Raw genomic sequence first — 24,917 nt, 5'->3', positions numbered from 1 at the left:
TTATATAAACTATAGTTGTGTTTCTGAAGCAAACACACCTGTTGTACAAGTACAGGGCAATCCTTTTTTGGTGTTAGTGTTTTCACTATTTCATAGAGTGTATAAGTGCCATTTTGAGTGATACTGTGCAGGGTGATAGTCCTGGAATGCCACATACAGGTATGGCCTTTAATAGTGCAGGTACTGGGCAGGTTACTGACTATTGGATTGATTAAACTGAACAGATGAGATGTTTTGCTCTCTGATCCTATACCTGTATGTTATATAGTTGAATGGTCAGTCTCTTATAACCAAATTACCAAATATATATAACTGTACCTTTTAAATATTTAGAATTGACCTGATCCTAAGATAAATTAATCCATATTGGTGGGAACGGTCCTATTGGGTTTACAGTATTTCATGTTATGATTTTTAATAGACTTATGGGGTTATGTTATAAAAGGCAGTAAGATTGCAGAGGTGCAATAATCGATAACAGCCAATCAGCAGTATGCATTTACTGGGCACCTGCTTAAAAGCAAATATCTTGTTGGTTGCAAGGGTAACTGCTCCTGGGCAAACTTAGTGCCTTTTATTACATAAGTGGGTAAAAGTATGAAGATGCAAATTACAGAAATATGCCTATTGCAATTTAGTTACCATCAAGTACAAAGTTTAGTTGTATTATTACAGATGAAAAAAAGGAAATCAATTTTAAAAATTTGATTTATTTGCTTAAAATTGAGTCTATGGGAGATGGCCATCACATAATTCGGAGCTTGCTGGGTAATCCGTTTCCCGATAATGGATCCCCTACATGTACTTTTATTATTTATTTTATGGTATATAGTAGGCTGGTCAGTTACTTATCATTGAATGTATTACGTAGGTGTGAATTTTTAAGGGCCCAATTACACATATATTTCTCCCATATTTAGATGTGTGTAAATTTAGGTAGCAATAATATGTGTGTGTATATATAAAATATATATATATATATATATATATATATATATATATATATATATATATATATATTATATATATATATATATAATATATATATATTACTGTATATTTATCACAATAACTTTTTGATGCTTTAAGTATCATTCACATTTGTTTGAGAATTTCCTGTCATCTGCTCATAGCCTTGAATGGTGGTAAAATGAATTAGAAATAAATTTTCAGTGTTTGTCCTATTAACAGCAAATGACCAATCTGTCCTGCCTTGTCAGATACCTGTTCTTTAGATGCATATGTTCTTTTATTGCTAGCGGAATTCTAAAAAATGCTCCGGCTGTGGAATATCATCTGTAATAACTCTTGTACTAGCTTGTCTGTATTTTCCTGAGGCATCGTTTTTAAAATGCAGAGTGTTACCGATAGCACCTCAGGGTGCTATGACTGCTCCTTGCTTTGCGTTACAGTAGTCTTTGCCAGTTTCTAGTTCCCAGGTATTTCAGTGAATATCATCAGCAAAAGGAAGGCTTCACGTGTCTATGATTAGATTCCCTCAAACTAATTATAATATATATGTATGCAGACAACATTGTTATTTGTCCTGAACTTATTTACTAATTGCAGCAGTGGATTGTCCCTGCTCTCTCTGTCTCTTTGTAAAGGCTGGGACACACTGGGCGATTTGGGGAGATTTAGTCGCCTGGCAACTAATCGCCACGACTTTCCACGACCAATCTTCCCCGAATGCCTCCCCTCGCTCTGCGCCTGGTTAAAATGAAAAATCGCCTGCGCTAATCACACGCGGCGATTCGTTTTCCGAAGTCGCCCGAAGTTTCCTCGTGAGGATTCGTTTTCCGAAGTCGCCCGAAGTTTCCTCATGAGGGAACTTCGGGGCGACTTCGGAAAACGAATCTCCGCGTGTGATTAGCGCAGGCGATTTTTCATTTTAGCCAGGCGCAGAGCAAGGGGAGGCATTCGGGGAAGATTGGTCGTGGAAAGTCGCGGCAATTAGTCGCCAGGCGACTAAATTTCCCCAAATCACCCAGTGTGTCCCAGCCCTTAAGGTACACATCAGTGGTTTTCTGAGTTTATGCAGCGCAAGTCAACTTCTCTTTTGATCTAAATGCATTTTATTAGAGACAGTCCACTGGACAGATGACTTGACTTTGGCCCCATTTGTGAAGGGTTTGTGGAAATATTATACAGTGGAACCTTAATTTTACATCCCCTAATTTTAAGTTTTCCCTCATTTTACATTGTTGTTATGTGGCCCTACCTATATATTATGCATAATACATTTCCCTGATTTTACATATTCCTGGATTTTACACAATTTTTTTCTGGTCCCCTGAAAAATGTAAAAGGGGGTTCTACTATAAACACGAATGGGAGTCCATACTCCCAGGTCATGTACATGTTATTGTTTTCTAAAATATACAACTTTTCTTGTAGGTTATGCACTCGCAGTCAGAACATCTGAAGATAAGAAAGTCCTGTATAAATTATTTGCGTGAAAATCGCGGACAGTATGAAGCGGTAATTACGGATCCTTTTTTTTTTTTTTAATGTGAGCACTTTATGCTAAGCATTACACTGCCTATTCATAAATGATTTCTATAGTTCTGCCAGATCCTCCCTGACCTGAAATATTAACTGCCAAAACTAGGCCAAGTAACTAGAAACTAAAATTTATCTTTCCTTATCCTTTAACCTGCCTGTACATTTTTTTGTGACAAAGGAGGACACAAACACAGGGAAGACATACAAACTCCAATAATATTATCCATATTGTATCTGTTGTTGTTGAACTTCAACTCTTAACATCAGATGTTTTTAGGTGTAGTTAAAGGATAAGTAAACCGTGAAAAATACCTGAATATAAAATGAATGAGGGTGCTATTCTAAGCACTTTTGCAATGTACATTCATTCATTATTTATTTTATTTTTAATACCAAGATATTAAAGGATACATGTACTGTTAATATAAATTAATTTTGTTACATCAGCGCCACCTGTTGGTAATTTTCCAGCCAGCCGGACCACTAAGTAGTCAAAGAAGTTGTCAGGAGATAGAAAGAGGCTGTCTGATGTTCTTAGGAAAGATTTGAAAAAGGTTTGTAATTGTTTTCCTAAGCAGTACAACCTCAGACCAGCCTCTTTCTTTCTCCTTACAACTTCCTTGACTACTTGGTGGTCAGACTGGTTGGAAAATGACCATGAGAAAAAATTCATTCATATTAACAGTACATGTATCCTTTAATATCTTAGTATTAAAAAAAATAAAATAATGAATGTACATTGCAAAAGTGCTTAGAATAGCACCCTCATTAATTTTACATTCACTTTTTTTAAGGTTTACTTTTCCTTTATGCTAATGAAGGATGGTTAGCCCTGATTTCACTGAATGGGCATTTAGGGCCGGTTATATGTTGGTAAATGCAGATTCTGACTTCTGTTTTCTTGTTTTACAGTTTATTGAGGGATCCTTTGAAGACTATCTAAAAAGTCTAGAAAATCCACAGGTATGCTACAGTTGTGTATCTTTACCTTATATATGTACTTTACATAAAATAGTTAAAGAAGAAGAAGGCCATAATTATATCAGTAGATTTCCAAGGGCATATAAAATGTGTTTATAATTATTTTTAACTGTTTATGAAGTTTTTAGGGTAGCACCTTTTATAAATAAAATGGACAATATTATATTGCAGCGTTAATGAGGATCTTGCCTGACTGGTTCCATTCTTCATTGTGTAACCCTATTTTAACCCCTTCATGTATTATAGGATGTACATCATCAATATCTTACCATACGCAGGTCCTGAATACCCTTTGCTTAATGAAATGGTACTGGGAATTCCTCTCAATGGCATTGCCTCCACCTAGTGGGATACAGGGATACACCTATGGGTGGCCCTACTAGGAAACAATAAGTAAACACATATGTGCAGTAACCAATATAACTTTATATAACTGAGAAAAAAGTGCTATTACATATCAATAATAACCCCTTCCCTGGGAATCCAGTGTGGTAGTCCCAATCCTAGCAAAGTCTTTACCAGGCAAAGTCCCACACTTCACTCCTGGTGGACAAAGAGAGCCCCAGTCCCATTTCCCAGTAGCTCTAACTTTCCTCAGGTAGCGCTACCTGCCCAAATACCTCTCCAGATGTACAGAGGTAGTTGTTCCCTGTGTAGTCATATTAGAACATTTGCAATGCAATGCAATTGCCATTTTTGCGTATTTATTGCTGAAAAGGGGCAGATTAGCCCATCACTAATTATTATTTCAGCAGTGGCAAAAAAGCCATTTTCCAAGAATGGATGAACTATATTCCCTTTCTTTATTTATTTCCAAATTATTCTTCCTCTTCAATATGGGTTGAATTAAGGCTTCTCTAAAGAAGCTTAAGTTAAAGCATTTTTAGGAATTAACGAGAGATTTATTACGATTTTGAGTGCAGTGCTTCCATGGTACGAATTTGGTATCACCATAGAATTTTATTGGAAGAGCCACCCATTAGGCTTTCATTTTTAAAATACTGTACCCAAAATGTGCTGAAAAAGTCTACCTCGACTTATACTCGAGTCAGTGCTGGGTGCTCTGGTGCTTGAGAGCATGCTCGCGAGCGCACAGGGGTTAAACGTCTAAGGGACCCGGCGATAAGACCATGTGGCAACAGGAGGGGGGTGCTCGCAAAGCGATAGGTGAAAGATGGAGGATTTCCTATGGTGAGTGGTTTGCTCTTGAGGGCAGGGATTGCTGCGTGTGTGCGCTGTGGAGCTGGATGCTCTGGGCGGCTGCATGGCTGGCTCCTCGAAAGTGCGGAAGAATGAGGGAGATTTGAAACACGTTCTGCAGTGTTCTCCCTCTTCCTCCTCCGCACTACATGTTGTAAGTGCATGGAACAGGCAGCCCTGGGGAGAGTGAGCCCAGCCTGGGAAGCTAGCCCTTATGTGCTCGCACCTCCACAGGGACTAGGTTTTCCCAATGCTGCTTGCGCTTTAGCGCTAGGTGATATTTTGTGACTTGGTGTCACCAATATTGAAACAGATGCCCTAAAGCAAAAGCCTTGTCTGTAGCTCTCACCTAGGCTTATACTTGAGTCAATACGTTTTCCCAATTTTCGTAGGTAAAATTAGGTACTTCGGCTTATACTCGGGTCGGCTTATACTCGAGTATTTGTGGTACACTGGAAAAAGGGAAAGGAACTCTCCAAATTGTACACTTCCCTGTTCTATTGTTATTAAGAGAGAGGTAACCCTTTTTCTTTGGTTATATTGCCATTGCCTTCAACGTAAAATCTCACAGGAAAAATGATACCATAAACCAAAATGTAAAAATTTGTTGTCACATGTGTATAATGAATTCATACATTAATTAAAAAGTAAAAAAAGAAATTTCATGAATTTGATACATGAATGCCAATACATAATTCAGTGATAACCACAATTAATAAGAAATATGTGCAATTGGTGCAAATTAAAGTGATTTAAGCAGTACTTTCTACCCTGTAATTTATACGTACTTTATTCCAGCAATGGAAAAGGATGTGTACTTTAATCAAAATGTATTTTCAAAAATGTTTTAATTATTTTTATTTATTATCTATCAAAATATATTTTTATATTGCCCAATTATAGTGTATTTTCCTGTTATAATATCTAAAACAATATGCAATGGATTTTATAACCACTTCTATTTTTTTTTTTGTACAGGAGTGGGTTGGCCAAGTGGAAATAAGTGCCCTTTCTCTTATGTTCAAGTAAGATGTTTGTGTTTACATTAATTTATACACATTTTCTGATGTTTATTAGTGTCAAATAGAATGTAATAAATTAGTCCCTTTAAATTCAGCCTCTTACTCAGACAATGCCCCTATGTAGCACTTTTTCGTTCGAGAGAGAGGGAAAAACTGTTCTTAAAGCCTATTATCAATGGGTTACTGAGAGCCAATGTAGCAGTGGTAGCTGCTAATAAATGTGTTTACACATTCAAGTGTGATAAAGGGCCTTGAGCCCAAAACATGTTGTGTAAATAAACAAATGTATTAGCAGCTAGCACTGCTTCATTGGCTTCTTTCAGTAACCCATGGATAATTGCTTGTATCTTTACACCTGTGGTGGGGGCCTATACTGAGATAGCGAGTTTATATAATTCTCCAGAAGTGTAGTCAACTTTATTGAGTGCTCTTCTTAAAGGAGAACTAAATCTTAACTAAAAAAGTAGGCTAGAAATGTTGTATATAATGTTTTGGGCTTCTGTACCATTGCAAGGCAACCACAGCCCTTTAGCAGTAAAGATCTGTGTTTCCAAATATGCCCCAGTAGCTTCCCATCTTTTTTTCTGCTTATTCACTGCACATGCTCTGTGCTGCTGTCACTTACTGAGCTTAGGGACCCACTCACAATATACAGTTCACATAGAATATAAATGTCACAATATAAGGCTGATTAGTAATTAATACAAACAAATTACTACATAGCAACTCAGAAACCAGTGCAACTAAAATCAGAATTTAATAATCAGCCTTGTAGCATCAGCTTATATTACAAATCAACCTTATTTTCTGCTTCATAATTTGCAACAACCCCGAAGCTTAGCTTCTCAACAGCTGATTAGAACCTACTGGGCATGTGATTGTCGCAGACCTTTTCCAAGATGGTGACCCCCTGTGACAAGTTTGAAGTCCTGGCTCATTGCTGCTATTGAGAAGCTGAAACTATGCTGGTGCAATAAGTTCCGTATATAAAATATGGCATTTTTAGCCATATTCATTTTAAGGGTTTAGTTCTCCTTTAAAGGCTATTGTGCTGCTTTAAAGGATATGTAAAATTGTTCAGGGTGCTCTACTACACACTTGTAATTTACATAATTGTTTTGTGGTTCAAAGCTATTAAGTTTTATATAAACTGCTAACAGTGCCTACAGTTCTTCTGACTGTACAGTCGAGGAGACTGTTAGGAAAACAGAACTGTTCTGAAGTTTTTTATGGTAAAGCCATAAGCATGGTCATCTGAGGTTTTTGATTTCTTCAGAACAGAACATCAGAACAGTTCTTTGTTTCCTTTCTGAGCATATTCTCCTCCAACGTACAGCTGGAAGAACTGATCAGAAGGTGTCCGGTATTTGTTTTAAATTCAGTTTTTATAAAGCTTCCAAACAGAAAGCAGGGATCATAATGTTCAATGACAAGGAAACCTAAATTCATTAAGGTTTACCATGTTCCCAACCCTTCACTGAATTTAATGACATTTCTTTTCCTGGACTTTTTTTTTGGGAAAAAAAAAGCACTGACCAAAGCACAGTTGTCTTATCTGACTTGTGCCTATGCAGTAGAGTAACCATTTTGAATTTTACTCTGCATTGTCTAAGCCTAGGAAAAAAAATTCCTGCAGGAAGAGAAATTGGTTCCATTCATCTAAATTTTTGGGTAACAATGTTCTTCAGCCGGGCGAATCTGCATGATTTGACTGTTTTGTGTTTTTTTTATTATTTCAAGGAAAGATTTTATTATTTATCAAGAGCCTAATATTCCCCCTGCTTGTGTCACTGAGAATGGCTTTTCAGAAAAGGTAAGTAGTAAAGGATCAGCAGTTTGCCTAATTAAAAATAATGTTAGCACAGTTTGATGTGAAAAGGAAAACAGAGTTCTCCTGGATCCCTGCTACTCCCATACAAGCTAAATAATGGAGTCATGGCATACACATTTAGAGGCCGTACATCAAAGGTGGAATTTCGAATTCATGTGAATTTTTTTATATACTCACAATTCGCCTGGGAGGTTACTTCAGAAAAATTTGAATGTCTAATATTCAATTGAATGGTTCCGACCCAAAATTTTTTATCGTATTTAATTTGTATTCGATTCGTACGAATTGAGTTTATCTCACAAAAAAAAAAAAACTTGAATGTCAGGAAGGCTATTAACATCTCCAAATGGCTCAAAGGACTTGTGCCATTGACTTGTAAATTAAGTTTTAGGTGGTGAATATTTGAATTAGTATTGTTTCCATGGTCGAGTGTGATAAATCTCATTCAAATTTACATTCAATAGGGGGATTAAAATTAGTATGTGTGAATTTTGACACTCGAAATTAAAATTTACTATTCAACCCTTGATAAATCTGCCCCTAAATGTAACTAATTTACAACTGCAAACTCTCAATCCTGATTCAATCCATTTTATGTTTATTGTTAATTGCCACATGTGTCAATTATAAAAGAGTTCAGTGCCTGAACTAGAGTCCTGCGCGGGTCCATTTTTTGGGACCCGTACCCGAAACCTGCAACTCGAACCCGCAACCCGCATTCTTACCCGCTACCCGACCCTACCCGCAAGTACCTTATCCACAACCCGGACCCGCGACCCGCAGTGACATCATCGGAAGTAGATGTGATCAGAAAAAAAGGAGTAAAACAGGAAGTGCTGTCATTGTAAACCGGAAGTGACGTCATCGGAAGTAGACGTGACCAGAAGAAAGGAGTGAATATCGATATTGAGAAGACCCGGGGCCTGACCCGCAACCTGCAAACCCGTAGAACCGCCGACCTGCGGGTATACCCGCACCTGGAACTTCTAAACGCAACCCGCAGGTTTTTGCCGGTAACCCGCGGGTACCCGACCCGCTGCAGGACTCTAGCCTGAACTGCAATTGTATTGCTCACAAAAGCCATAACAGTAGCAAATTTCTCTGTCGTTTCAGGGGGACACAGGGACTCTTGGGGTTAAGCTCCTCCAGGATGCAGGACACTTAGAACAATTTGCAGGGGGCGTGTCCGGGACTCCGTCTTAACCCGACACTGCCATAATCCCTCAGTTTTTAAGTGTCCTGCTTACTAGGAGGAGGGACGACCCTTGTCCCCTGAGACAAGATTCTAACACTACAAGTTTTTACAGCACAAAATGGGGTATACCAGGGCCAGGGATACCTGCACCCTTCAGGTCACTACCTCCTTCGAGGGACAGCACCGGGGTCTGAACCTAGCCTCTTGGGCTATACTGACCAACGGACATTTCCTGCCCCCAGACCATAGGGGGACAGAGGATCACACCGGTGCTCAGGACATGTGAGTAAAGCCTTTGTGCGCTCACAGACAGCTCTCCTCCCCCCTCCCTTCTCACTGAGAACACAGCAGCAGAGCAGAGGATGGCTGCAGCACAGGGACACATTGTTTACCAGCTGCCTACATTGTACCTTCCCTTCCTCCTCAGAGTTCCCCACTGCCTCCGGTCCAGGAAACTCTTTTTACACAGCGCGGGGAGCTCTTCTATGCGCTCCTGCACTCGGGCACTCGGGCCTCCGTTGGAACGCATGCGATGCGTTCCAGGCGCCATTTTAGACCGCACGCCTCATCAACTTAAGAAGAGGTGCCTGGCAATGCCAGACTGGACCGTAATCACGACAGACGCAAGCCTGTTAGGTTGGGGGGCAGCATGGAACAATCTATCTGTACAAGGTCCATGGTCCTCCGACGAGGCTAAGTTATCCATAAACATCCTAGAACTTCGGATGGTACGACTAGCTCTCATTCACTGGTCTCGCCATCTCCGAACCAAGTCAGTCCGAGGACAAATCGACAACTCCACCACGGTCGCGTACATAAACAGGAACCAGCAGCAAGACAGCTCTAGCGGAAGTACAGCAAATTCTAGTTTGGGCGGAAATCAGTTCAGTAAGACTTTCCGCAATTCACATTCCAGGGGTATCCAACACAAAAGCGGACTTCCTCAGCCGCAACCAGCTGGATCCAAGCGAATGGGAACTCCATCCGGAAGCATTTGCGGAGTTGGTGAAGAAATGGGGTCTTCCTCAAATCGATCTGATGGCATCCAGAACCAACCGCAAGGTGACCAATTTCTTTGCTCGCTATCGGGATCCGCTGGCGATTCCAACTGGCCTATGTCTTCCCTCCTCTTCCCATGCTACCTTGGGTGTTAAAGAAAATCAGACGATCGCAGATCACAGTAATAGTGACAGCTCCATTTTGGCCCAGGAGAACTTGGTTCTCAGATCTTCAAGAGATGGCCATCGCTCAGCCAGTCCATCTTACTCCCAGGAGCGACCTACTACAACAGGGTCTCATAGTTCACCACAATCCAGGACTCTTTGCTTTGATGGGTGGCTGTTGAAGCAGCCATTTGGAGACAAGGTATAGCTGAAGAAGTAATCTCCGCGATGCTTAAGTCATGCAAACCTACATCTTCCAGAGCTTACCACGGAGTCTGGAGGAGCTATTGGAATTGGTGCAAGTATGCAGACCTACCATTTCTGGAACTCGGCATGCCAAGGATTTTGTCCTTCCTTCAGAAGGTACTTTAGTTGGGATTGAAATTAAGTACTTTAAAGGTACAAGTTTCAGCTCTATCGGTTCTATTCCAATCCCGTTTGGCAATGGACAATTTTATTCGTACCTTCTTACAGGGAGTAACATGCATCGCACCTCCCTTTCGCCCACCAATTCCAGGATAGGATCTCAACCTGGTCCTCGAAGCCCTACTAGATTCGCCCTTCGAACCCTTAGGGGTAATCTCTGAAAAATGGCTCACCTGGTTGCTGGTATTCCTCGTAGCAATTTCATCAGACAGAAGAGTTTCAGAAATAAGTGCTTTATCATGCGACCCCTCACTCCTGGTCTTCAACAAGGACAAGGCAGTCCTGCGAACTGTACCTTCCTTTCTTCTAAAGGTCGTATCCTACTTCCACATAAATTAGGAGATTGTAGTTCCATCCCTTTGTCCGGATCCCAACAATGACAAGGAATGACAAATTTGCTCCCGCCCTGCTGTTCTGAGACTGCTTTGTTAAGTCCCCAAGAGTCCCTGTGTCCCCCTGAGACAACAGAGAAAACAGGATATTATGATATTCACCGTTAAATCCTTTTCTCTGTAGTCGATAGGGGGACACAGGGCTTCCCACCCTGAACAAAAGTTGACAGATTGGTCCATAGGAAACGTTTTTCTGAATTACCAGTTCTGCGAGTTATGTAGTTTTGATAATTCTCTTTGGTACAAAGACATGCTCCCTGCAAATTGTTCTAAGTGTCCTGCCTCCTAGAGGGTGGAGCTTAACCCCAAGAGTCCCTGTGTCCCCCTATTGACTACTGAGAAAAGGATTTAACAGTGAGTATGAAGAAATGGTTATTCCAAAATCAAACAAACTACAGTGGCAAAGAGGAGCAATGGTTGTAAGTCACATTTCACTAACAAGGACAGATAGACATCAAACCCAACAAATGGTGTCAATTTTACAACCATTGCTATCCTCTTGTTCTGAGCTGGCACCCTATATTTTAAAATGCACTGTTCTGAGCTACTTTCATGCCCAGCAGGCAGCGATCATATCTTCTGTACTGATTCAAGCTGTGCATATGAGCTGTACAGAAGTTGCTGAAGAAGTTCAATTTATGCATCTGCCTGTGGTGGCACAGGGAATACCAGGAAGCTGACAAGAAAATGGTGGTTGTGCACTGTGCTAGAAAGTACTCTAGGCCAGGATGAATTGAATTGCTGGCACTAGATTGATTAAAGTCACTTGGAGGTGCCTAGCAAAGTGCAATTACAGGCAGGGAGGCACATTTATCAAAGGTTGAATTTCGAATTCATGGGAGTTTTTTTTAAACTCCTTTAAATACTTGAAATTTGACTGGGGGTATTAATAACATAGTAAGTTATGAGGAAAAAGAGACACATCCATCAAGTTCAACCTTTCAACTATTTTAACCTGCCTAACTGCTAGTTGATCCAGAGGAAGGCAAAAACAAACATCAGAAGCCTCTCCAATTTGCATCAAAAGAGGAAAAAAATCCTTCCTGACTCCAAAATGGCAATCGGACTAGTCCCTGGATCAATTTGTACTATGAGCTATCTTCCATAACCCTGTATTCCTTCACTTGCTAAAAAGCCATCCAACCCCTTCTTAAAGCTATCTAATGTATCAGCCTGTACAACTGATTCCGAAAGAGAATTCCACATCGTCACAGCTCTCACTGTAAGTGAGTGATGGAGACCAAAACTGTACGGCATATTCTATGGGGTCTTACCAGTACTCTGTACAGTGGAAGAATGAACCCCTCCTCCCGTGAATCTATGCCCCTTTGCTCAAGACCTTATTTGCCTTTGATGCCGCTGACTAGCATTGTTTACTACAGCCAAGTTTATCATCTACAAGGACTCCAAGGTCCTTTTCCATTATGGATTTGCCTAGTGCAGTCCCATTAAGGGTATAAGTGGTTTGCATGTTAGGCACCCCAAGTGATTGTATTGACTTACCTGAAACCCCGGGCTGGTGCTCCTATCAGCTGTAAAACTGCACTGGCCCGGGGTTATTCCAGCGAGCACCATGGAGCGATCCTCTTCTGTCTTATTCTTTCTTAAAATTTCCCGAGGCAGATGCATGCGCAGTAGAACGAAATAGCCGGCTTTTTAGTTAAAGTTTGGCTTTTTGCTCTACTGTGCATACACAGCTGCGAGAAGAAAGAAGAAGCCAGAGGAGGATCGATTGGTGGTGCTCGATGGAATAACACCAGGTCAGTGCAGTTTTCTGCTGATAGGAGCAACGGCCCAGGGTTTCAGGTAAGTGTATACAATCACTTGGGTGTCCTAACATTTGGCACCCCCAAGTGGAAGACGGTTTTCCTTTAACAAGCCTTCATTTATTAAAAAAAAATAAAAAATCCAATATCTAAAACTCGGATGAATTTTACCGACTCAAATCGAATTCGAATCTAATTTGATTAAACTCGCTTCGAGTTTTTTCTCCAAAAAAAACCTCGAATGTCAGAAAGGCAACTAACATGTCCAAATTTGGTCCCTGGATCCCTCCCATTGACTTATACATGAACTTGGCAGGTTTTAGGTGGCAAATAGTCGAATTCGAGTTCTTAAAGGTCCAGAGTATGATAAATTTCGAAATTTGAATTTAAACTCAAATTGAGTTTTTGATAATTCACAATTTGAATTTGAGAGTTTTGACCATAAAAAAATGTGAGAATTTGAATTTTCAATTCGACCCTTAATAAATCTGCCCGCTGGTGTTTGGAAAGCACAAAATCCAATGGCACATAACTTGTTAAAAGAAGCATACAACTTGAGCAGAGTCAAAATGCAATATGGTCTGGATAAAATGTTGGCCATACGTCATTCGGTATTACTATATTGATCTTGGTTTAACTAACTACATTTAACGAGAAATGTAATATAGTTACTGTATAAATAAATTGGCTTGTGCATTATTTTTTGGTTGGTCTCTGTAAACAGTTTACTGATGTTGCATTTTATGTTTTGGTGTATCCTGTTTACAGAATCTCTTGGAAATAGGTGAAAGTGTATAAAAGAAATAGTAAACAGCTAAACTAGCATATATAATAGAGTGGATTCTAACGATTTTATAACTTTCCTTTTGTAGATAATGCTGTGCTTTTCTAATGGGAATCATTATGATATAATTTACCCTATTGGTTTTGCTGAGAGTGCCGCTATGTGCCAATGTAAGTCACTTTTTTTTTTTTTATATATAATCCTTGCCAATATCATAAAGCAGGTTCCTCTGTAAAGTGTGTGTCTAAGTATAGCCCTAACCCCCAGAGAGGAAAACGAATGCACCCAAAATTATTAACATTGTATTTTTGTACATTGAATTATAACTTCCATTTACTTGCTCATTTTTTAACTTTCCATACTTTCTGTATTCTGTCATCTAATGTTTCTCTTGCTTTGTATTCAGCTATTATTTATGAGCTGCTGTATGAAAAAGTAATGAAAATAAATGTGGGCAAATATGTAGTAGATGAGGACACTTTTAGCCCCACGACTACAGAAGAGATATATTGCAGTGATGGGTCAGAATCTGAAGCAGAAGACATTTCCAAGTAAGTTTGTTTCCATGATATAAAAACTTTGATTTGTTAAAGGAGAAGGAAAGGCTAAAATGAAGTAAGCTTTATCAGATAGGTCTATATAAATACACCGGTAAACCCTCAAAGTAATGCTGCTCTGAGTCCTCTCTCAAAAGAAACACATCTATTTCCTTCTATTGTGTACACATGGGCTTCTGTATCAGACTTCCTGTTTTCAGCCTAAACCGCTCAAGTTTGAGCATAATCTGTTTGCTCCTCTCTCATTTCCCTTTCCCTCCTCCCCTCTCTGCTGTAATCTGAGCCCAGAGCTATGAGTGAGCAGGGAGAGACTCAGGCAGGAAGTGATGTCACACCAAGCTAATATGGCAGTTGCTATCCTAAACAGAGAGAGCTTCTAGAGCAGTTAACTCAGGTATAGTAAAGCATTCTGCAGAATAAATATAGTGTTTTAGCTTGCACAATTGTGGCTAATCTATTGGCAATATACTGCTTCGGTAGCTTTCTTCTCCTTTAAAATATTTTTATTCTTGCCTCGTTGGTTTGTTTTGTACTTTTCTTTCATTTAAAGTAGGTATGCACAGAATCCAGGATTCGGTTTGGGATTCGGCCTTTTTCCACAGGATTTGGATTTGGCTGAATATACTTCTAATTTGCATATGTAAAGTAGGGGTGGGAAGGGAATTCACTTGCATTTTCGTCACAAAACAAGTAGAAATTCCCCCCCTCCATCTTTTGCTTTCCCGCCCCTAATTTGCATATGCAAATTAGGATTTGGTTGGTATTAGGGCCATATCTTTCACGAAGTATTCAGGGATTGGGCTGAATCCCAAAAAGAGGATTTGGTGCATCCCTAATTTAAAGCATAGTGATTTATGGTTTGCCTCCTGTATTAGTAACTTATAATTAACTGTGTAGGAAGTCCTGTCCCTACCAAGTTTGTGCCTAATAAATTCTTACAGTAGAAAGTCGGTGCATAGAACTCCATTACTGTCCTTCAGGTCTATTATTCCAAAGGTATGCTGGTCAGAGGAAAAGAGTGAAGGAAAAAAAAAAAGGATATTTTTGGAAAAACTGAATCAGATGAACATTCCACAGAATGTAAAATTGTTGTCGTCTAGGATTGCATAATGTTAATGTGCCCAGAGTGAATACTGGGGCCTGTTACATCAGTTTAATTTTTAGCACTATTGATGTGTTTGTTCTATAGTAGGTACGTAAACCTACTTGGACTAGTAATCATTCTATTCTACTGCTGAACATAAAGATAGTAGAAGACACTGTGCCAAATTATATGGTATATAATGGTTTATAGTTAACCAAGTGCTTTTTATAAAGACCATTAAACTCTGCGGTGACTTATAACCTGGCATATTAAATAGGACATTTTTTTTACTGCATGAGATTCAGTGACAGGCCAAGCTCCAGTTATAACATCATTACTTACCATCTATAAAGATATTATTATACAGGGTATTCATGGCTTTTGTGTACCAAATTTAGTATGTGTGTGTGTAAAGAATTTTTTTTTAATGCTTTGCATTTTCTGCAGGAACATAAAAACGAATTTTGCGGATATGAATGGTTTTAACTCTAACAAAGATGATAAGGTATGCTAAATATAAATATTTTTTAAAATAAATCAGACCAATTTTCCTGCTTAAGTTTTTTACATGTCGAAGGCGATAAAAATACTCTGCTGTGTTCTTTTATGAGTCAGTAACTGGAAAATGATGCTGTACTCACTTGTCATAGACAATGTCTGTTCCTGATGTTCATTGCTGATCTGTGTCCCTATGGGACAGCTATGCTACAGATAGCTGGTTAATGTTGTTAAGCTGCCAACTTGGTTTGGAGGGGATGAGTTGCAGACTTATTGGCCAACTTTAAAATGATGGCTGTTAATTGATTGATTATGTGAAATGCCCCTTAAAGGGATAGTTCACCTTTGAGTTAACTTTTAGTATGATGTAGAGAGTGATAATCTGAGGCATTCAGTTTTCATTTTTTATTATTCGTGTTTTTTTAGTTATTTACTTTGCAGCTCTCCAGTTTGCAATTTCAGCAATCTGGTCACTAGGGTCCAAATTACCCTAGCAACCATGGATTGATTTGAATAAGAGACTGGAATATGAGAGGGCCTGAATAGAAAGACGAGTAATAAAAAGAAGCAATAACAATAAATGTGTTTCCTTACAGAGCATTTGTTTCAGATGGGGTCAGTGACCTCCATTTGAAAGGCAAAAAACTCAAAAACTATATAAAAAAAAAGATAATGAATAATGAAGACCAATTGAAAAGTTGATTAGAATTGGCCATTCTACAACATACTAAAAGTTAACTTAAAGGGGTTGTTCACCTTCCAAACACTTTTTTCAATTTAGTTGTTTTTAGATTGTTCCCTAGAAATAATGACTTTTTCCAATTACTTTCCATTATTTATTTTTTACGTTTTTTCCAAAATCTAAGTTTAAAGTTGAATGTTCCTGTCTCTGGTGTTTGAGTCTGGCAGCTCAGTAATCCAGGTGCAGATTCTGAACTGTTACAATTTTGCAACATTTAGTTGATACATCTCTCAGCAGCATCTCTGGAGTATTAGCAACAATTGTATCAATTCTAACAGCTGCCTGTAATGAAACCCAGAGATTCTGCTCAGCAGGGACAAAGATAAGAAATGTATCAACTAAATGTATCAATTTAGAACAGTTTACACTTTACAGGATCGGCGACCCCCCCTCCCAGAGCTGCTTCAGAAGGAGAGAAATGACACTTTATACTTCAATATTAGAAAAACCGTGACACATAGAAAATAGAAAGTCATTGGAAAAAGTCGTTATTTCTGGTGATCTATCTGATAACAACTAGTTGTTTGAAGGTGAACAACCCCTTTAAAGGTGAACAACCCCTTTAAAGGTTATGAGGGTAGTGAACAATATATGGATTCACTTGTCCTTTCAAACCACCTTGTTCTGCAGTGTCCACAAAAGAAAACTATAGAACCAACTATCCTGCCAAGTGTTCTTCGGTCTCTTCACACATCACATTACAGAAATGTAGAGCATGAGGTGTGGCTGAAGACTCAAAGAGGTAAGAATATTAAGAGTCAAATACAAGAGTCCTCTGCACTCAGCCCATTATCAATATATTTAAGACAGCGACATTTTGTGCATACTGCTACTAAAAAATGCCTTACCCTTTAAACAACACAGGGATTGTTTGTCCATATATTGCAATATATTTAAGCTGGCCAACTACGTCAAAGTCATCCCATATCTGGCCAGTCCTATGCTCAATTTTATCTGATTCATTAAGAATTCTATTGCTTCATTATACATTTTACAAAGGGACTAGGTTTTACCTGCAACTTACTTGCTGCTTTCAAAGTAAACCCCCATACTTGGCTGCCCTTTTATTAGACACCAGTGGGATCACCTGACTATAGCTGGGAGGGGTGGGAGCTACAACATGGAGCTGGTCACTGCTCCTGTATAACTATAACAAACAAGGGAAAGTTGTGCTCACCACTATTTTTTAAAAACATTAGGTGGGGGTGCAATGAGGCTGTGACTCCAAAATACATATAGACAAATACAAGAGTCCTCTGCACTCAACCCATTATCAATATATTTAAGACAGCGAGATTTTGTGCATACTGCTACTAAAAAATGCCTTACCCTTTAAACAAAACTGGGATTGTTTGTCCATATATTGCAATATATTTAAGCTGGCCAACTACGTCAAAGTCATCCCATATCTGGCCAGTCCTATGCTCAATTTTATCTGATTCATTAAGAATTCTATTGCTTCATTATACATTTTACAAAGGGACTAGGTTTTACCTGCAACTTACTTGCTGCTTTCAAAGTAAACCCCCATACTTGGCTGCCCTTTTATTAGACACCAGTGGGATCACCTGACTATAGCTGGGAGGGGTGGGAGCTACAACATGGAGCTGGTCACTGCTCCTGTATAACTATAACAAACAAGGGAAAGTTGTGCTCACCACTATTTTTTAAAAACATTAGGTGGGGGTGCAATGAGGCTGTGACTCCAAAATACATATAGACAAATACAAGAGTCCTCTGCACTCAACCCATTATCAATATATTTAAGACAGCGAGATTTTGTGCATACTGCTACTAAAAAATGCCTTACCCTTTAAACAAAACTGGGATTGTTTGTCCATATATTGCAATATATTTAAGCTGGCCAACTACGTCAAAGTCATCCCATATCTGGCCAGTCCTATGCTCAATTTTATCTGATTCATTAAGAATTCTATTGCTTCATTATACATTTTACCAAGGGACTAGGTTTTACCTGCAACTTACTTGCTGCTTTCAAAGTAAACCCCCATACTTGGCTGCCCTTTTATTAGACACCAGTGGGATCACCTGACTATAGTTGGAGGGGGTGGGAGCTACAACATGGAGCTGGTCACTGCTCCTGTATAACTATAACAAACAAGGGAAAGTTGTGCTCACCACTATTTTTTAAAAACATTAGGTGGGGGTGCAATGAGGGTGTGACCACAAAATACATATAGTCAAATACAAGAGTCCTCTGCACTCAACCCATTATCAATATATTTAAGACAGCGACATTTTGTGCATACTGCTACTAAAAAATGCCTTACCCTTTAAACAAAACTGGGATTGTTTGTCCATATATTTCAATATTGTTTGTTATAGTTATACAGGAGCAGTGACCAGCTCCATGTTGTAGCTCCCACCCCTCCCAGCTATAGTCAGGTGATCCCACTGGTGTCTAATAAAAGGGCAGCCAAGTATGGGGGTTTACTTTGAAAGCAGCAAGTAAGTTGCAGGTAAAACCTAGTCCCTTGGTAAAATGTATAATGAAGCAATAGAATTCTTAATGAATCAGATATGGGATGACTTTGACGTAGTTGGCCAGCTTAAATATATTGCAATATATGGACAAACAATCCCAGTTTTGTTTAAAGTCCTGGGCTGAGTGCAGAGGACTCTTGTATTTGACTATATGTATTTTGTGGTCACACCCTCTTTGCACCCCCACCTAATGTTTTTAAAAAATAGTGGAAAGAATATTAAGAGGCCTTGAATGCGATAAAAGGAAAGTCCTTGGTAGGGAAGTTCTTGCCATGCATTTTTATTCTCTAGTCCTTTCTATTCTTATTTTAGCCAAGTGGCTCATGTTGCATGCTTGCATTATCTATTACCTTCATAAATTGTCCTAATTGACTTTTAGGGATTTGTTATGATCCCCTTTCAACAGACTAAATTCCTGTACCCATAGATCATTCCTTCTCTGTATAATTGCACATTATATTGTACGTTCTAGGGGCTGCATTGCTTGTCTCAGTAGACAGATGTTATTGCCACGTAGGATAGTGTTTCATTGATGTCTGTTGTGAAAACCTCACAAGCCATGACACCTTGAGGTAGAAATGCAGTCTTTGGCTCTCTGATACAATGTTTCTTGTGGATGCAAAAGCTTCTGGCTTTGCCACATTATATTGCAAAAAAAAAAATGTTTGAAATGAGAAATACTACTACAGGTATGGGATCTGTTATCCAGAATGTTGGCACCTGGGGTTTTCCCAATAATGGATCTTTCCGTAATTAGGATCTTCATATATTGTCTACTAGTAAATCATGTATTCAATAAATAAATCCAATAGGCTGGTTTTGCTTCCAAAAAGGATTAATTATATCATAGTTTGGATCAAGTACAAGATACTGCTTTATTATTTCAAAAGAAAAGGAAATACTTTTTAAAAATGTGGATTATTTGGATAAAATGGAGTCCTGCACGGAACCAGTTTTTGAGACCCAAACCCGCAGCCCACGACCTGAACCGCAACCTGCATAGTTACCCACTTGGATCCTCTACCTGACCCCGGCCTGCAACTGCCTTATCCGCCATTAAACAGGAAGTGCTGTTGCTGCAAACCAGATGTGACTTCATCAAAAGTGGGCGAAGACAGAAAAAAGTTTTGTACAAGAAGTAAAATATAACATAAGATATGAAATATAGATGAGACCAACAACCCTCAGATCCTACCCTCATCCCACAGGGTACCCGACCCGCTGCAGGACTCTAGATTTTTTTGCATTTTACGTTTTGTCAACTTTGTTTTCCTTCAGATCAGCAAAAATTGGATTTCTCTATTGCTGCTGGCATGCAGTATTCTGTTGGAGACAAATGCCAGGTTAGTAAAACACGAATAATGGTTTTGTATTTGGCTGGATATGCTTTTTTTTTTTTTTTTTTTTACATAATGTGCTGTGGTCTTCTTGTGGACATTAATTTTAAGAATGTGTTACAGTTCTGAAATTGTCACAAATTGTTTTTATTTAGCATTATTAGTGTAAAAGCATGCCATTCAATGTGCTTTGTGTCTCATGCACCACCAGAGGGTGGTGGTGCTCATGTGAGTTTGCCAAGTGCTTGGGTTACCGTTGGAATTATTAATTATAGTTTTCAAGCTAGTTCATTTGCATAGTTTTTGCATAATAATTTCAATTGTTTGTGTGTTGATTGCAGGTTCGCGTGGAGCCAGGTGGGAAGTTTTATAATGCCCACATACAAGAAGTTGGTGCAGAGAATGGACCAGTTATTGTTTTTGTTGAAGAGCTTGGAGATAAGTATGTTCATTTTCAGTTTATAATATGATGAGCTCTTTAAATGGCAATTTTAATTCTTATGACAAAGGGCAGTAAATTCAGAAGTCATGTCACGTAAGCGAGAAGCGCTCCAGGATCACAATTAAAACTTTCATTTACATATTACAAGATAAAAAAAAATGTCCAATGCTGTTTGTGATAACTTTTAGTCATAAGCAGGCACTTATCTGACTGACATGAAACTTTTAGTTGTATTAGATCAATTTTTAGTGTACCAAGTGGTTCCTAAGCTATTTGGACTTGGAACAGTGGTAAAGGGAGGCTCAGCCTGAAAGCCAGTAAGAGTTGGGTAGAATGGTCATTTTCTCTGCTTGATACACTTGTTAGAGCGAGATTTGGGGTTAATTTGTATATTTAATTTTTAAATGTCTTAAAGGGGGTTGTTCACCTTTAAATTATCTTTTAGAAACGCGTAAAAATATGCGTAAAAACACGCGGTAAAGCTCACAATGGAATATGCATTAAACAACAAATGATGCGTCTTCAAGAAAATAAATAAGACGTATTTAAACAATAAAAACGAGCTACACTTATATTTTAAGGATTACATGTTACATGTTAATAACAGAATGCGAAGGAAAAATATAACAAGCTGCAAAAGATTATTCCATGGAATGTATAAAGGTCCTATTTAAAATGTAATACTAAATATGTTATGTAAACAGTTATGTATGTTGATATGTCATTAATTTGACAAATGCTGTTGATAATTGAAAATAATTTCCAATAAAAATTATTGAAACAAATTATCTTTTAGTATGATGTAGTAAGAAAGTGATATTTAAAACCCAAATTTACAATGGGTATTGATTTTTTATTTGTGCTTTTTGAGTTATTTAGCTTTCATTCAACAGCTCTCCAGTTTGCAGTTTTTGCAATCTGAATGCTAGGGTTCAAATGACCCTAGCAGCCATGCGATAAGAGACTGGAATATGAATAGAACAATAATAAAAAGAGTAGTTTATCAATAATTCTATCATACAAAGGAAGAGGTAAGAGTTAAACAGTATATAAGCAATAATTGAGTGAGAGGCAGTAGAAGTTTATAAGTTTTATTTTATTTACTTAAATGTATAACATAACAGTGATAATACATTATTGTATGCTAGTCTGTGTTTATTTTTACAAATGTTTTACAGATGTCTAGACAGACTTTGATGTAAACAACATGAGTGAACAATGCATAACATTTTTAAAGTTGTGTGTGTGTGTGTATATTAGGGATGCACCGAATCCAGGATTCGGACGAATCCTTCTTGCTGGCCGAACCGAATCCTAATTTGCATATGCAAATTAGGGGCGGGGAGGGAAACCACGTGACTTTTTGTCACAAAACAAGGAAGTAAAAAATGTTTCCCCTTCCCACCCCTAATTTGCATATGCAAATTCGAGTTTGGTATTCGGCCGAATCTTTCGTGAAGGATTCGGGGGTTCGGCCGAATCCAAAATACTGGATTCGGTGCATCCCTAATATATATCGTATTGTAAGAAAAAAGCATTGTGCACATTAGATTGATTAGTGACCCTATTTGAAAGCTGGAAGAATTCAGCAAATAATTCAAAAACTATAAAAAAGAAAAAAGCTACGGCTAAAAGGTTGCTTGGAATTAATCATTCTATATCATAGAAAAAAATTAACTGAAAGGTGAACCGCCCCTTTAAATATTTATTTATGTGCATAAACTAGCTCAGTGTTGTCAGGTAGCTAAAAGTACCACGGCAATGTGAATTACCTTGGAAACTGGAATAAATGCTTGATTTGACTGAAGAACTGCAAATTCTCAAGTGAATATATTTAATCTTTTTACAGACATGCCGTTCAACTGAAAAACCTTAAGCCCATCCCTCAGACAATCGTTAGTACAGATGGCTGGAACACAGTAGCAGGGAAAAAGCAAAAAAAGGCTCTTCCGAGTGGGACAAATACACAGCCTGGTAAGAAACTGCTACTGTTCTTCTCATCAATAAGGTCAGCAGCTGCTTCATCAAATACATTAAAAATGACATATACCTTATTAATGTTTGTAGAAAAGGATTGCAGGGGACAAAAGGGATTTGGCAAACCAGTAAAGCAGCAGGCTACCCAACCTCTTCGTCTACAGCAGGCTGCTGCAAACAAGCAACATGGGCTTGCTTCTCAGTTGTCTGATCAAGCACCACAATCTGAGAACAAGGGAAGAAGCAGAACTCCCCCAAAAGTGCCTGGAAGGTAAACACACCTAGTGACACAGATGCTCAGTGCAAGATTGTTTCTTGCATTATAATTGATTGTCAGGCTTCAGAAAATAGAGAATTGTATTTTTAGGCCCAGTTTTGAAACAAGAATATTGTGCAACATCTTTGCCTATCCTTTTCTCATCTATGCTACAAGAACATATATTTGCCTAGAAAGGCTTTATTCCCTCCCTTTAAAATGCTTCAGGTGCATGCAAATACTGACACACACACATTCTAATTAAATTTATGTTCTGTGATATAGGAAGTTAGTTAAAGCTCCACTGTAAACGGTGAGGTCACCGGTACAGATTATTGTATTCAATATTTATTGCTTTGCTTAATCGCCTGTGTAGCTATGAATGCACTGGGAACTGTGTATGAGGACCTGTTACTATGTTTGCCATCTGTTTTGCACTAACTGCAAAAAGGCCAAGAAAACCTTATGTAATGGTAATCATATCACTGATTTACCAAACTCGCCGCATTCTGATTTTTAAGAATGTAATAATCAGAACTCTTGAAAATTTTTGGGATATGATGAGGATTATGGGAACAAGAAGTCTGCAGTGAAAGAGACAGCTGAAACATTTTACATACCTGATACACATGCGTGGCTACTACTTTGATGCACCCTTTTTTGTATGGAGTCCCACCTCTTTTGTGGCAGTCCAGGCTCCCTGCTTGAGCTAGACCCCGGATAGATCTGCTGTCTGTTCCCTGATGGCAACCCTGCATGCAAATATTTCTTAATGTTGTAGGTTTTTTATCCAATAACAGCTCAAAAGCTATTGGACTTCTATTAACCTGCCTAATAGAATAGTCAACCCCTGCATTTTGTTTAATCAGGAAAGTGGACCGGGAGCGAAGTGAGGAATCAAATTACTTTAAGAGAGAGAATGTCACTTTTGGATTTACTATAGAAGAGCGCAAGGAGAAAGAGGCCATTGAGGAATCCAAGTCTTTGTATGAAATGCAGAGCATGGACAAGGATGCATTCCCTGCCCTCTCTGTGAGTATTACTTTAGTTACTGTCCATGACATCTAAGCTTTGTGACTTACTTATTCTTGGCTATGAAGTGTTCAGTTTTCTTTAAACATTAAGGACTGCTTTTGAAACTTGTGCATTTATTTGTATGCTTGTTATCTCAAAAAGTTTCAATAGACATTAGTTTATAAAACTTGTTTTAAAATTCCTTCGTATCTCACTGGCAAAACACAGCTAAAAGGTAAAGTAACATGGGGAATTTCAAGAGAACAGGAGAAAATTACAAAAAGCACCAATTAATAGAACTTGAGCCATACACTACTGTTGCATATGAAGATTTTAGCATGTTATAGCTACTAAACTGTTTTGAAAACGAGCAAAACATACCAGAAACCGCTTCAGACCAATGTCTTTGGGGAAAGGTTTGTGGAAGTTGGCCATTGATATCACACAAAAATCCCAACTGAATTATTTATTCAAAATGCTTTGCTATACAGGTATAGGGCTGTAATGACCTTGGCAGTCACAAGATGCCCAGTCAGTGGTAGTCTTTGTTTGCACAAAAGTTATCTAAAGAGTAAATATGTCTAAATATACATCATTTGGGGGAGGAGAGTCAACTAATTATAATCTAAGGATAGTAAATATTACAGGATAACGTTGTCTGTGTGGACCCCTGCCTGTATGGTATGCCTTGGTGACTGTAATCACTAACGTTAGATCATGGGTTGCTGGTTATCTTTACTGAGAAACACACTGGCCTAAGGTACTGTGCCACTATCTTTTCACGCGTCCCTCGGATCACTTGTGTCTACCCTGGGCTGTGGGCATGTAGAGTAAAGTCAGAACGTAAGTACAAGACATTTTCTCTACAACAAATGTTCACAGTCAGCAGAGTGGTTCCGGGTATAGAGAACAATGTTGTAGTGTGGCACTACATAGGCTGGTGCTTTTTTCAGTGAAGAGCAGCCCAGTGTCTGACATTAGTAAATCTTTCCTTGCCTTTAAATCCCCCAACAGTTTGTTATGCAGTTGTGTAGACAGTTTGATAGTAGCAGATCTATTTACTGTCTCTTTTGCATTTTCTTTAGTCTTTGCCTAAAGGTGAACGAACTGTTCAGAACACTGAGGTCTTCCCTGTGAAAAGGACAAATTTGATCACCGAGAACCCCAAGAAAAAGTCTGACGGAGAAGATCTGAAAGACAAAGGTTTCATTTCTAATGGTATTATAGGGCTACTTTGTTA

At 38.6% G+C, this 24,917-nt stretch overlaps 1 protein-coding gene across 3 annotated transcripts in view; it reads left to right on the top strand.

Moving 5' to 3' along the window:
• The window catches only part of otud4.S (OTU deubiquitinase 4 S homeolog), a 47,003-nt gene that overhangs the window by 5,138 nt on the left and 16,948 nt on the right, over window positions 1-24,917 (top strand). For 2 of the 3 annotated variants that reach the window (XM_018243279.2, XM_018243280.2), the window contains exons 2-15: window positions 2,398-2,481; window positions 3,418-3,468; window positions 5,665-5,711; window positions 7,449-7,521; window positions 13,354-13,435; window positions 13,672-13,816; window positions 15,354-15,411; window positions 16,777-16,888; window positions 19,930-19,994; window positions 20,330-20,430; window positions 22,280-22,404; window positions 22,498-22,678; window positions 23,533-23,695; window positions 24,763-24,895. In XM_018243279.2, coding sequence (XP_018098768.1) covers window positions 2,398-2,481; window positions 3,418-3,468; window positions 5,665-5,711; window positions 7,449-7,521; window positions 13,354-13,435; window positions 13,672-13,816; window positions 15,354-15,411; window positions 16,777-16,888; window positions 19,930-19,994; window positions 20,330-20,430; window positions 22,280-22,404; window positions 22,498-22,678; window positions 23,533-23,695; window positions 24,763-24,895 — 1,420 coding nt within the window. The remainder of the gene's footprint in view (window positions 1-2,397; window positions 2,482-3,417; window positions 3,469-5,664; window positions 5,712-7,448; window positions 7,522-13,353; window positions 13,436-13,671; window positions 13,817-15,353; window positions 15,412-16,776; window positions 16,889-19,929; window positions 19,995-20,329; window positions 20,431-22,279; window positions 22,405-22,497; window positions 22,679-23,532; window positions 23,696-24,762; window positions 24,896-24,917) is intronic. The other variant, XM_018243281.2, reaches the window with a different exon arrangement.

This window comes from Xenopus laevis, chromosome 1S (assembly GCF_017654675.1).
Source record: "Xenopus laevis strain J_2021 chromosome 1S, Xenopus_laevis_v10.1, whole genome shotgun sequence".
Classification (NCBI taxonomy): Eukaryota; Metazoa; Chordata; class Amphibia; order Anura; family Pipidae; genus Xenopus; species Xenopus laevis.
This window is presented reverse-complemented; position numbering and strand designations above follow the sequence as displayed.